Consider the following 13,826-nt stretch of genomic DNA (forward strand, 5'->3'; position numbering starts at 1 on the left):
TTGTGATCGTTAGGGTTGTAGCTGTTTTAAACACTAGACTCCAGTCCTAATGATCATGTTTGGTTATGGTCCTTTAGGGTTGAGACCCACTTGATCAGTCACCTTTAATATTTACCTGAAAATCTAAGTTGATGTGTTCGTCTTCGTAGTACCAGGGTTGTCCGCCTCGTGGCTTTATGTTCACCCTCAGGATGGGTATCTTCCTGGTGGGGGTGAGAGAGAACTCTTACTTACTGTTACTGTATATTATGGCTATGATATGATGACTACAGTTAGGTCAGTGGCAGAGCAATATTATTATGAAATGATTCAAGTAAGAACATAAAAATACTACTTTATACACACAATAATGATCCAAGGAGCGTCAAGGTGAATGATGTCTGTTACTACTTAAGTTCCCAAGTGTTCTGATAGAAACCTCTGCTTCCGTCTGAGTTAGGAATGACAATCATCTATTTCCTACCCTCCTCCTACAGGATATAGCTATTCCAGCCATTAGGTCAAAATATAACCTATTCTATGATTAGAGACAACCGAATGCTGTGGCTGTGAATTGTAAGGGAATTCCTGTGAGTTTAGGTGATGTGAATAATTAAGTGAAGATGGTGATTTTCTCATGTATAATTAGGGTAATGTTACTCTGACCGGGATGACAGCGTGTAACAGTACTTTTCACACTTGTGCGTCGAAGTGAAGCGTACATTCATCATCTCGAACAACTCAGGTGGAGATAGTTGACAGAGAGGAGCGTAAGTTTGGCCAGAAACTGTTATCTTCATCAAAGATTGACGGGGTGTTCGCTCTTGCTCATTAAGATCTATAATATGACTGGTGGCTTCTTTAGGTCTGAACGACATGGGTTAATGGTTAGTTAACGTGATTGGGGAAGCTGATCTTTGGTAAGATGATCATTAACTGTCAACCAACTGTCCTGTACGTCTATTTATGTGTGTGAATGACTCTCTTAAGTGGCCAAGGTGGTTAAAGGTCATGGAGGTAAGTGGAGACACGCATATAACCTGAAGGACACTTAATTAATAAGCTCTTATCGTAATTCTTACTGCCACACTGAAGGCATCTCGACGTTAAGGGGGACACGGCCTGTACGCTCCATGATAATAAGCCCTTTGTCAATATTGTACATGCTACGTTGTTAAATAGACTGTATAGAAATTTCAATAGTTTTTCGTTTATTCAAAAGCTACAAATACTCACTTGCAGAGATGAAGGAGGGTATCGACCATGTTCTGGTGGTGGATAGGTCGTGCCGTGATTATGTTGTTCACCATACTAGAGTGTTTTACGCCCACCTTGTGTGCCTCGAAGTACAGGCGAGAATTGAGGTTTAGCTGCCCCAACCATCTGGTCTTCTCGCTCAGCTCCCTCACACCCACGCTGATTATGTTAGTATGTTGTGTATAATTCGTTAGCACAAACAAATACACACATAAACACATAAAATATACACAAAAACATACACAAACACACACAGACAAAATAAATGCAAACCCACACACAAAGTCACTCATACAAACACGCAAACACCTAAAGAATCACACACACACACACACACACACACACACACTACTATAACTACATGGCTGTCACTCGGAATCGAGCTCTGAGGTAACTCGAAAGGTCGATAAGGGACAGGCAGGGCCGTCCACATGTGTTGCATGTGTGGAGGGCTACATCTAGTGCTGGAGGGGCGGCGGCAGCGCTTGTGTGCCTCGATATGCAGTCGGGTTGACTCGAAACTATGGACACACTTCTCGTGTGGTGCTCCTCCAAGCGTTACGGTGTGGCGTGATCGTCTCCCAGGTGAGGGGGTAGAGTTGGTACTTTTTCAGGTTTGTCTTAAGATTATCCTTATACCTTTTCCTTTGTCCACCAGCGTTACATGTACCATTCGTTAGGTGACTATATAGCAGTTGCTTTGGCAGTTTACTGAAGCCCATGCGGGAAACATGGCCAGTCCAGCGTAGTTGTTCATGGATAATGGCAGTCTCGACGCTCCTTCAGTTGGTGTCAGCGAGAATACTGGCGTTGGTACTCTTGTCTTACCAGCAAACTTGGAGAATGGAACGTAGACTACGTTGGTAAAAGTTTTCAGTGCCTTGAGGTGCCTCCTGTATGTGACCCATGTTCGCTGCCATATAACAGAGTGGGGAAGAACTCGTGCATAATTTCAGCTTCCTACAACTGAAGACACGGGCACAGAGTCTGCCAAAGTCTTGAGATGCACAGGCTGGCTGGAAGAGAATCACACACACACACAGACACACTGTACACAACGCAACTCTTTACATGTAATTTATTGACTGGCTTCTTAGTAAATGATTTTATCATTCATATTCAACTTTTTCATCCACTTTGCACTTGACACTTCCACTCGCGTTGTCCAACATGAAGGCATGTCCCCTGAACATAGTAATCACTAAACAAGATTATACACCATAATATAATAATATAATCAAAATATGAACAGCATCACAAGGATAAAGTTCGATATATTTTACCTTCGGTAGTATATGATTTATGTGTATATGATGGTTGTGTTTCGTTATATTTTCAAAACTCACCATAAACCTAATACACATGGAAAGACTCTTCACCTGAAGGTTGTGCTGTACCCTTAAGTCTCCTTACCTTGATAATGATGTAGAAGTGGGCGGGAAGGACGGGATACTGTTATACGAGCCTAATGTCCTCGCCAAGTAGAAAGACCTCCGCGTAGATGGTGGAGTGCTTGATGCCACCCCCCACACTCTCACCGCTGGTCTCATAATTGTAAACATTTTTTATCTCACACTGTCAGGGAATAAAAACTAATTACTATTGTTACGCGGATCTAGACCACGTTCTACAGCCCGTAATAGATTTGGGTATATGAAGAGCAAACCTATGCGAGAGTTTCAGGTGAAGTTAAACTGTATTAGAGGAATATATTTAATGTTGTTAATGTCTCTTAATTTTGTGTGTAAACAGGGCAGTGTATAATTGGTTGGCAGCATAAGTGGATTAATGAGAGGTATTAATTGAGGTTTGATTGAGTTTGGATTATTCAAATCCAAATTAATTTTATAAACAATATGTGTTAACGCCACAGTAAGATCAACTAGAAGAGGGAGAAAAGCAGAGGGATAGACAGAGAGAAAGGGAGAGAGGAGAGAGACAGAGTGTTGAAAACGAACTTTGCTGAGGTGTTAATTGTGCACGTCGGCCACATGTTTAGTGAAGAAACTGTTTACAGCTCAGAATAGCTTACTGAGCGAGATGGAGCTGGTAGCATCTGAGGGACAGTCTATTGCCCTCTACTGTAAAGGCAACATCTGGATTCTCGTCAGCCAATATCACCCGCAGGACATTAGATTTGTTCTCGTTGGTCTAACCCTAGACCCAAAACATGAGTGTGATTGTGAACTGTTCAGTCCTCTGAGAACTCTAATAACTTTAATAAGTGTAATTATGTACAGTATATTGATCGTATCATTCAAACTGTGTCCTGATGTACCAGCATTTGTTATATGTGAATTGTATTCATCAGGTTTTGACCGAATTATACTCATCACGTCAACGACAAGAGTCTTATTGTCCTGCACAAACCAAAATCGCTCCTATGAGCGATTACAATATGTGTTGACTGTAATATTTTGTTTCAGATTCATAGTGACGGTGTTGTATGAAAAATAATTAATAATTGCTGTAGTTCGTTTGTGATGTTTGTTGGCATCAATTTACAGAGAATAAAGTGTTTTATTGTGCATGAAACTTAAGAAAGTTGTATTGAGAGTTGGATGATGGTGAGTATGAAATTCTGTGTTAGTGTTAAATAACTTACCAATGTGAATCCCTTAAAATCATGGTACAATTTACAGAGGAGGGTACTCTATGTTTGTCTTTGGTACCCCCAAAATGTTCTACACTACTGAGGGTATACACAAACACTTGTTATCTTAAAAATAGGTTCTTATTCTCGTACGGGAGATGAATAAAGATGGACAAAGAAACTCGCTTCCACACCATAAGGACTGGTGGTCTTCACTCTCTGTATCACTGAGCGCTGGCATGTACAGATGCCAGCATTCACAAGCTGAATAAATACAATGTAAATATGATAATTCATATATACATAACATGGTGCATAATAAATGGAAATATTACATAGGATTAATACATGTTCTGTAATACTTTACTATACATAATTAATAGAGTAATATAAGGATACACAGCTTAAGGTACTACTTCGTGTCCATATTATACACCTCCCTCCCCCCTATACGCTCATAGTTTCATCTTGAGCGGACCTTTTGTTTCTGAGCCGCTCGGACCTGCGGAGTACTGGGGCAGAAACACAAGGTGAGGATGGATTTACTGTAAAGGCATCAACATTCGGGGACTCAACTGGGGAAGGGTCAACACTAGGCAGCTCCACAGGTCTGAGGAAACGACGGTTCCTCCACCATACTCTACCACTAGGAAGACGCACTTGGTAGTCCCTGTACCGGCCAATACCCATGACAACCCCAACCTTGTCCCAGCGGTGAGATACCGGATCTTGAATCCTGACCTGCTGGCCGATACTCAACATGGGAAGGGGGCGGGCATGACAGTCGTACCGAGCAGTGACATCTGCAGCTCGTTCTGCTGCACGGAGGTCACATTCTTCAGTCTTGGCCTGCCATTCTTGAGAAAAAGACTTCGGGTGGGCAGGAACACAAGACCTGAGATGATGTCCGTATAGAACCTGGGCTGGGGAGCGTCCGGTGAAGTTCGGGGTGTTGCGTAACTCCAACAAACCTCGATCGAAGTCCTCGCAGTCGATATTTCCTGAGGGTGACACCTTAAGGATCAGGTGTTTAACAGTCTTGACTGCGGCTTCAGCGTGTCCATTCGCCTGGGGGTAGTGGGGCGAGGTCACGACATGACGGACTCCCCAACGGTCCATGAAGTCCCGGAACTCGTGGCTGGTGAACTGGGGTCCTCCATCAGTCCTGAGGCGGGGGGGAACACCGACTTCTCTGAAGTAATGCCTGAAGTTCCGGATGGTAGCAGTAGCCGTTGTATCACTACCACAGGGAACAACAACAGGCCATCCAGACAATCGGTCGGCAATGACGAGGAAGGACTTCCCTGCCACTGCAAAGAAGTCAGCCGACACAGACTCGAAGGGTCTTGAAGGGTTATCGTTGCACATTAAAGGTTCCTGTTGCTGGCTGGGTTGCAGAATCTGGCACGGCTCACAGACACGGACGGTACTTGCAATGTCCGCGTCGATTCCGGGCCAAAATACAGTCTGCTTCGCCCGTCGCTTGGTGGCCTCCACTCCTCGATGGCTGTCGTGAAGGCGGGTCAAGGTACGGCGGCGTAGGGCAGCAGGAATGACTACTCGTGGACCATACAAGACGAGGTCTCCGTCACAATAGAGGTCCTCGCGTATCTTCCAGTACGGGAGTAGCGATTCATGAAGGTCGTATCGGTTAGATGGAAATCCCTGGGACACACAGTTGACGAGCCGGATGTAGGAAGGGTCGGCCCGGGCTGCGGTGCGGAGATCTTCAAGGGTCTTGTCTGCATCCGGTGCTGTAGACTCTTCTGATGTGAAGACGGCCTTCAATGAGACTACTGACTTGAGGGATGCAGCAGCTGTAGAGCACAACATCTCGTCCTCAGGGGTGGGGCGACTGACAGGGGCGCGGGACAGGGCATCTGGGATGCACAGCAGCTTACCGGTACGCCACACAGCATTGAAGAGATAAGGCGAGAGCTTCTCTTTCAAACGTTGAAGGCGAGGATTCTCTACTGCATCCAAAGAGTAGTGATTGATATAATAGGTACAAGAGGGCGGTGATCCGTGAAGAGGGTGAAGTGCTGAAGTCCTATCAGGTAGAAGCGGCACTTTGCCATCGCCCAGACAACAGCCAACATCTCCAGCTCAATCGTGGCATATCGGGTCTCGGCGCCCGTCAGGAACCAGGATCCACACTGAATTAAGCGGAGTTGTCCACCGCCATGGTCCTGCAGAAGGGCGTAATCAACGCCGTAGAGTCTGGAGGCGTCAGTCTGGAGGACGGTGGGTAGGGCTGGGTCGTAACAGGCGAGGACAGGTGGACTTAAGAGGGCCTGCTTGACTCGCTGGAAGGCCTCTTGATGATCTGGGGTCCACAGGAATGTCCTCCTGGGGCTCAGCAGAGGGCGTAACGGCTGGGCTGCGGCCGAGATGTCAGGTGAAAATTCAGCCAGCTGATTGACCAGACCCAAAAAAGAACGGAGGTCTGTCAGGTTGGCAGGGGTTGGAAAATCCCTGATTCCACTTAATTTCTCCGGGTCAGCTGCGATACCTGATGCTGAGAGAGTGGTGTTAGTAGAGATAGGGAGTTCCTTCAACCTGTTGACATGGGTGACCTTTAAAATAGGTTTGGGGAATTCCTTGGAAATAATGGCCAACCCTTGACAATGGCCATATGATAAATGCGGAGTCGGGATCCCATCATGAACATCAATCCGGGCTGAGCAAGACTGCTTACCAAAGGTAAGAGTAGCCCAGAAAGATCCCAAAGCTGGAGCCATCTTGGAGCCATCAGCTGTCAGTTTCGTTGTCTGAGGAGGGGGCTGTAGGTTGCTGAGACGTCAGCACCGGTGTCAGGTAACATCTGAAGACTGGATGACAAGTTACCGTGAGAAATGACGACACTGATGTGCTGGGGCGTCGTGTCTGTGGAACAATGTACACGACGGCAGGAACGTCTGGACACAGCGTCTTGATGCTTGCCAGAAGGAGGGGGCGCGCCAGCACTACCTGAGGATGACTTCTTGGATCCTAGGTGGTGTCCTTTCTGTGTCTTCTTACGACAACATTTGTCATAATGGCCCACACGACCACAAAGTCTGCACTGAACTTTGCTAGCAGGGCACTTGACTGTGTAAGCCCAGTGACCCTGACGGTCGCAAATTTTGCACACGCTTTGAGCAACTGGGCACTGGGAGGCATTATGCTGTCTCGCACAGCTGTTACACAAAGCTGCTGCTGAAGGTGTAGCTGGAGGGTGAGGGGTGGGGTTACCTTGCTGCTTCTTACCCTTTCTGTAGGAAGACACTGCCCTCACCTGGTCAGGTTGTGAACGTAAAGCTGAAGTCGCACACCTGGCGGCCTCGTACGCTCGACATTTTGTAACTACATCTTGAAGGGAGGAAGTGGGGTCAAGTGAAATGAGACGCTGAACTAGCTCTTTATCTCGAATACCCGTTAAAATATTTGTCTTGAGTTGTGTCTCTTCACAGACTTGAGAATTTCCAGGACAAACATCAACTTCCTCTAAACATCTCTTGAGTCTTACAAAAAATGCATCAAAAGATTCTCCATCAAGCTGCTTACATTGGAGGAGTTCTCTTCTTCTAAGTGCTTCGTTGCGCTGTCCCTTAACATGTTCCTGTAACTTGTCCAGCACGGCATCTACAGTCAGAGTTGTCGTAGGAGGCACTTGAAGTGTGTGCTCGAGAGTACGTTGTGTCTCTAAGGACAAGCACATACGAAGCTGTATCATCTGTTTAGGCTGTGGTAAACTTGACAGGTCAACCATTGTTGCATAGTCTTGCCAACGTCGACGCCATTCCCGAAATATCTGATAAGAAGCGTCAGACTTCAGAGAGGGAGGCATTTGTGCTGCAGCCTTTTGAGGAATTGTTGAACCGACTCTGGGAAATGAGGTACCAGTACCTCTAGTCGTATCAGCGTTAGTAGTAGCAGACGAATCTTGTGCAGTAGATCGTTGTGGGGAGGCTAACAGAGAAATCAAGACTTGAAATCTGGCTTGATCTTCTCTTCTTCTCAGGTCGTCCTCACTTCTACGTATATCTTCTAGTTCTCTGCGTCTTTGTTTCTCTTCATGGCGTCGTCTTTCAGACTTTCTGTACCGAATTTCTTCCTCTTCTCTCTTTGCAACATAGTCCTGGCGTCGAGAAGTTTCCATCCACTTAATCAGTTGAAGGAGATCTGTGGACGCAGGCACCGCAGGAGAGCTTGCTCGCGACGAACGAGGAGATTCTGTGGGTGATTGGGCGTTGTCACTGTGGGGAGCGTGGGACCCGAGTGTGGGTGGGGAGAGGTCTCCCAGACTTATACTCATAACCCCATCGTCCAGGGTATCATTTTGATCCCTGTGAGACATGCCGACAGCTTCTGTACTCTATCTGTGCAAAAGACCGGGCCAACCCCTCGTAATCTATGCACAGAATTACAGAAGTCTAAAGTAATTCGCAAGAATTTAATATAAGGTGGGCCAGTGAGTGCGTGTGTGTGTGTGCGTGTGTATGGCTCGTTGCCGGGAGGCTTGGTGCGCGTAGTGGCAGCTGGGCAGAGTCGCTAGGTCAGTTACCATATGACTGGCGACGAGAGTGCACGTACTGCTGGACAAGCTCCCTCAGTCATCTGACAGAAGTTTGCACAGACAATTCTGATTAAAATACACAACACAGCACTTCACAAAACACTTCACTTCACAGCACTGTACACAGCATAGCACTTCACAACACTGTAAGTCCTGAGGCTTGTAGTCTGGCTGTAAATCCTTGAAGCTGAAGACGAGACGTCATTAACACAGTCCGGGCGGGAAGGCTTGGTCCTCTGAATCTCACTGAGAAATCTCACTGCGCCATCTATGTTTGTCTTTGGTACCCCCAAAATGTTCTACACTACTGAGAGTATACACAAACACTTGTTATCTTAAAAATAGGTTCTTATTCTCGTACGGGAGATGAATACAGATGGACAAAGAAACTCGCTTCCACACCATAAGGACTGGTGGTCTTCACTCTCTGTATCAGTGAGCGCTGGCATGTACAGATGCCAGCATTCACAAGCTGAATACATAAAATGTAAATATGATAATTCATATGCATAACATGGTGCATAATAAATGGAAATATTACATAGGATTAATACATGTTTTGTTATACTTTACTATACATAATTAATAGAATAATATAAGGATACACAGCTTAAGGTACTACTTCGTGTCCATATTATACAAGTACAGTATTTTTTCCAGGTGTATTTATTGATGAAGTTGACAAGAAAGTGATTAGGTACTTTAATACATAAGGGAACAATTCTGAACTTCCAGAGTTGAGACAGAAATTGATGATTTTTCTTCATGTGAGTTTAGTGAGTTTTAATTATTATCTATTCGATGATTGTTTTGGAAAAATTACCAAATACGTAAAGACAATTTTGCTGTTATTTATGGTTGTTCCTCTGGGGTGATAAGTTTACTAATGATGCTGGATTATGCACAACAGTTTTGTTTCCTTCAGAAAGTAAATATAGTAATTCTTCAGGTGATAATAGACGAGCACACAGACGACACACAGCCGCCAGCCGAAGCAGAGGTACAAGCAACCGCTCCAGGGACGCAGCCGAGCACAAGAAGCTACTCCAGGGACCCCAGAGACAGCAGCAGTAGTGGCGTCTCCTCCACTGTCCCAATCCCCTCTGCTTGCTGTGCCTCGCAAAACACCTCAATCCCAGAGAAAAGACACACCGACAAATCGTTTGGCTCGATTGACATAGTTGATCTCTCCCACGGTATCGGACCTCCCTTAGGAACGCCGAATACTGCTGAGGGACCTGGTGAGACGAGCGACCATTCGTGAGTTATCAGACCTTTCCCTACCACTCATTTTTTCTCTTTTGCTGCCGTGAAAGGACCTACTCCTCTGTCAGTTGACGCACAGGAGAGTATTTGTTTAGAAGCGCCCTGTCCCCACACCTCGCTCAGAGCGTGCTTGTGTGCAGGACAAAGGGTGAGCAGAGCCTGCCGATTCACCTGGATACCTCTGTAACCAATAATGCCCAGATAGAATACAAAAACAGAGGGACCCTCCTGGGCCTGCATATACCCACGACAGGTTACTCCCATCACGTCCACACCAGGAAGGAAAAAGCAAGAAGAGAGCTGAGAAAACTATACCGCTTTAAAGCTCTTCCTGAGAAAATAAAACTCCGCCTGGTGACATCATTTATCACACCGATATTAACTTACCCAGCAATACCTCTTCATACTATGAGCACCACTCAAATATTAAAATTTCAGGTGGTTCAAAATGAAGCCCTAAGATTCACCAGAACCACAGCCGAGATACATAGAAACCTGAGAATGAAACCCATCAACCAGCAGCTGCACACCCTGGCCAGCAGAATCTGGCAAAAGATAGAACGATCAGAGCAAGAACTCCTTCAAAGACTCCCACCAGATAACGACAGCAACCATACATGGTTCCCAAAAAGTTACCAAATCTCAAAAGGTACATTACCACCCCCGATCTACACGGCCAGGCAATAGACAACCTCCCTAGACCAACATCTGCCAGTAGGGTCGGCGGAATATGAAATAAGGCCCTTAAAACACCCATGTATGGGATAGGGTAGGATGTCTAGTGCCTGTACCGACAGACAATAACTAACCCATGACACAACCCGAACACACTATGAGCTTAGCTAGGCGGTCAATCCGCCCTCTCTTACCTCCTCCTAAACTTCTTCAATTTCCGAACTATAACTTCCTTCCCCCACCTCTAATCTTCTTTCACCTCTTCTTTCTAAGAAAAAAAAAAAACAACAACCTGACCGCCCCTCCCCCGACACTGACGCTAAAATCACTACCATCATACTACTATCACACATCCTAAGCAAAGGGAACAGGTCGCAGTTCCTAAACCTTGTGACTGAGGAACTAAAGGCCAACGGCCTACCGACCATACACATACCTGATACCTACGAAACCGGACCCGCACTCACCTTCCCCAGGGCTCCCATCAACCCCCACCCATCGACCACCATGCCCCTTCCACCCCACAAGGTAACAGTTAACAACTCATGCCCCTCCAACTCAACCATGCCCACACCTGACCTCTGTCACCTGACCACCATTACCACACCCTCCGCCACCCAGACTAGAGACACCACTGCTCCTACCGCCACCCAGACCAACCACTCACCTGCCCCTGCACCACAGACACCTCAACCCTCAACAAACCTAACACAGAGCCAAACAAAGAGGAAGAACTCCTCGCCCCACAACCACAAAAAATCGACAACTAAAGTGATATTCAGGAAACTAATAAACCCTGACCCAAACAACCCCGACATGGCCCCCGGCCACACTCTCCCCACCCATTACTCCCCCACACCCATCCACGTCATCCCCCAACCCTCACCTACATAGTACATTAAATACATCTCATACAGAACACGTTCTCACTCACTCGAGACCCCACGCAACACCCCCTCACCCCAGAACCACATCTAAGAAACAAACCACAAACAAGACACACAAGCACAGACATGATCACCATAATGCAATTCAGCTGCAGAGCATACCTTGCAAACAAACACATTATCTCTCTCCTCCTCCGACAACGCAACCCAGACATTCTCCTCCTCAACTCAACATGCACAAACACCAAGATCAAACACTTCGGCTACACATGCAGACAATCACCCCACGAACTATACCAGGGCGTAGCCATCCTTATCAGATCCTCCATCAAACACGATTTTATCACCGACTTTACCTTCAAACACTTTATGGCCGCCAAGATTAACACTTAACTCGGACAGATAATCGTTTGCACAACGTACTCAAGGCTAAACACACACATCCCGTTCGCATCTTTTTAGATCGCATAAGAAAATACAGGTCATATGTTAGGTTAGGTTAGGTTAGGGTAGGATGAGTTATATTATAAGTCATAAGATTAGCTTAACATACACCGATAAGGGAGGGGGAGGGGGGGTTAACTCAAAACTAGTCATTTCCGATAGAAATGAAGGAAAAAATCGTTTATAACACATCGTAAACCATCAGAAAAAACATAGTCTTCATATCTAAGTAAAGGGATGACTAAAACTTAAAATTTACCCAATATAACCTACAGTATCTCGAATCTAAACATCCAAATACTTATGGTAGTTAAAGTAAAATTTTACTCATTAGTTAATATAAATGGTGATATATCCCAATGCATTCACAACACAAAGTCCAGACGATGTCATTACTTCTAAATTGACTCGTATTTCCATCTAGTACTGATATACTCTATAAATGCACTGGAAAAAAGGGAAAGTCTACCAGGTAAGAATACTTGTACATGACAGCTGTGAACATGGGAGTTTTTTATGTCCACGGCACATTTCTTCACTTACCAAATGTCCATGACTTAGACCATTAAAAAAAACACCCTTAAAACTTACCTGAATGTGGCATTTAGGATCTGAAGAGGCGATCGTTTCTACTACCTCCGGCTGCAACGGTGAGTTTGTTGGAGAACGCCGTCTGAAACTGGTGTCGTCATTGCAAATGGCGACCCTGTTTCTAGAGAAATAAACTTATCTCGACTATTATAGCAGGACTGTAAACTTTTATTACAAATTATATATACCGTATCACTCTACGAACGTGGCAGAGTGTATTTCTTGTGTTTTCTCAGAACCAACAACTCGTCCATTGGGAGTTGTTTTCAGATATGTGCATCACAAGTAACAAACCATAAAATGAACCTCTGTGTGTTAGGTTTGTATTGTAGTATAAGATAATTTTTAATGTTAATGTTTTATTTGGGGTTTTTCACTAGTATAGAGGTATTGGTACAGTTATAGTAATCTAATAAATGAATGGTAACAATACAACGCTGGTTATGTTAAAGTGAAACAACAGAACAATAAACAGTCAGGGCTATTATGTCGTAGTGGTAAAATATATGAACACTCGCAATGGTAATTTCTATCAATATACAGTAACTGAGAATAAAAGGTAAGAACATGGAAAATTTATGTGTTGAAAACATTTTGATATACAGTATAGACCAGTAGATGTCTTTTAAGTGATGTATGTCTTCTCTTTCGTGATTTATCTTTTGACTGAATGTATTGGTTAACTTGTGGTCGTACTTTTCTGAAGAAACTGTAAAGGCTTATCACTCCAGTTAATAACTTTTTTTTGCTACTGCCAGATGATTATATTCAGCTGAGAGAAAACCTTCAGTACAGGGGGTTAATTAACACCATCACTTCAGTATACTTCACAGGTCTTACCAAAGATACAGAAGGCGTCGGCAGCTAACACACACAAGCTCGTCTGGCAGACTTCAGCTACTCTGGAGGACTGGTCCAGCCTCTCCCGTGTAGTGTTTGAGTTAACGTATGGGACATAAGTGTACCTTGTATTATCACCATTATGATAAGCATTAGTCTGTGATAAGAAAGGGGCCCTAGAGACATGTCTGCCCGTATACTAGGCCTTCGGTACATAAGGAGGCAGCATAGCCGGAACTGCACTAGATCGCCTTGACTTCCCCAAGTGTAAACTTAGGTACCGATTTACAGCTGAGAAATTGGTAGTGCCCGGGAATGAAATCACCGACCCATGGAACAGCGTGAGAGTACTGTAACCACTTATCTGCCGCGCTCCCACTCGACTCCCGTTCCTTAAAAGAAATATAGGTGTTTTTTTTTAATTTGTTGTTGTTCGACCTTTATACAAGGCTTTGATTTTATCGGATTTTACTGCATTTAACCTCATCACTTCGTTTACCATCAGTGTGAAAAAAGTTACCTCGGTTTACGCACACACACATTATAAATTAGAATCATCAACATTTTAACCCCCAATATTCGCCCAGTACAAGAGCTATTAAAGACGTGTTGTGTCGAGCAGAACCTGATGGATTTTTTTATATATGATAAGATAATGATAACCCCGAAATCAGTCGGCGAGTCTCATAACATAATAAACCTTCTTTTTGCGAATCTAGGACCATCTTTTTATCAA

General features: G+C 44.8%; 1 protein-coding gene across 1 annotated transcript; it reads right to left on the bottom strand.

Moving 5' to 3' along the window:
• Positions 1-23: 23 nt before the first annotated feature.
• LOC121862266 lies at positions 24-13,210 on the bottom strand. Its single transcript, XM_042360378.1, has 4 exons — positions 13,091-13,210; positions 2,650-2,811; positions 1,216-1,395; positions 24-203 (listed from the first exon to the last, which is right to left on the bottom strand). The coding sequence occupies exons 2-4, from the start codon at positions 2,796-2,798 to the stop codon at positions 95-97; spliced, it is 438 nt and encodes a 145-aa protein (XP_042216312.1). The 5' UTR covers positions 2,799-2,811; positions 13,091-13,210; the 3' UTR covers positions 24-94.
• Between the last annotated feature and the right edge of the window lie 616 nt (positions 13,211-13,826).

The sequence above is a fragment of the Homarus americanus genome, unplaced genomic scaffold (genome assembly GCF_018991925.1).
Source record: "Homarus americanus isolate GMGI-L3 unplaced genomic scaffold, GMGI_Hamer_2.0 scaffold31037, whole genome shotgun sequence".
Lineage (NCBI taxonomy): Eukaryota > Metazoa > Arthropoda > Malacostraca > Decapoda > Nephropidae > Homarus > Homarus americanus.

Coding starts and splice junctions, on each gene's coding strand:
- LOC121862266 (XM_042360378.1), bottom strand. CDS start 2,798: ATGTTTACAATTATGAGACCAGCGGTGAGAGTGTGGGGGGTGGCATCA. Junction 1,396..2,649: donor ACTTCTACATCATTATCAAG/GTAAGGAGACTT, acceptor TAACATAATCAG/CGTGGGTGTGAGGGAGCTGA. Junction 204..1,215: donor ACCCTCCTTCATCTCTGCAA/GTGAGTATTTGT, acceptor CACCCCCACCAG/GAAGATACCCATCCTGAGGG.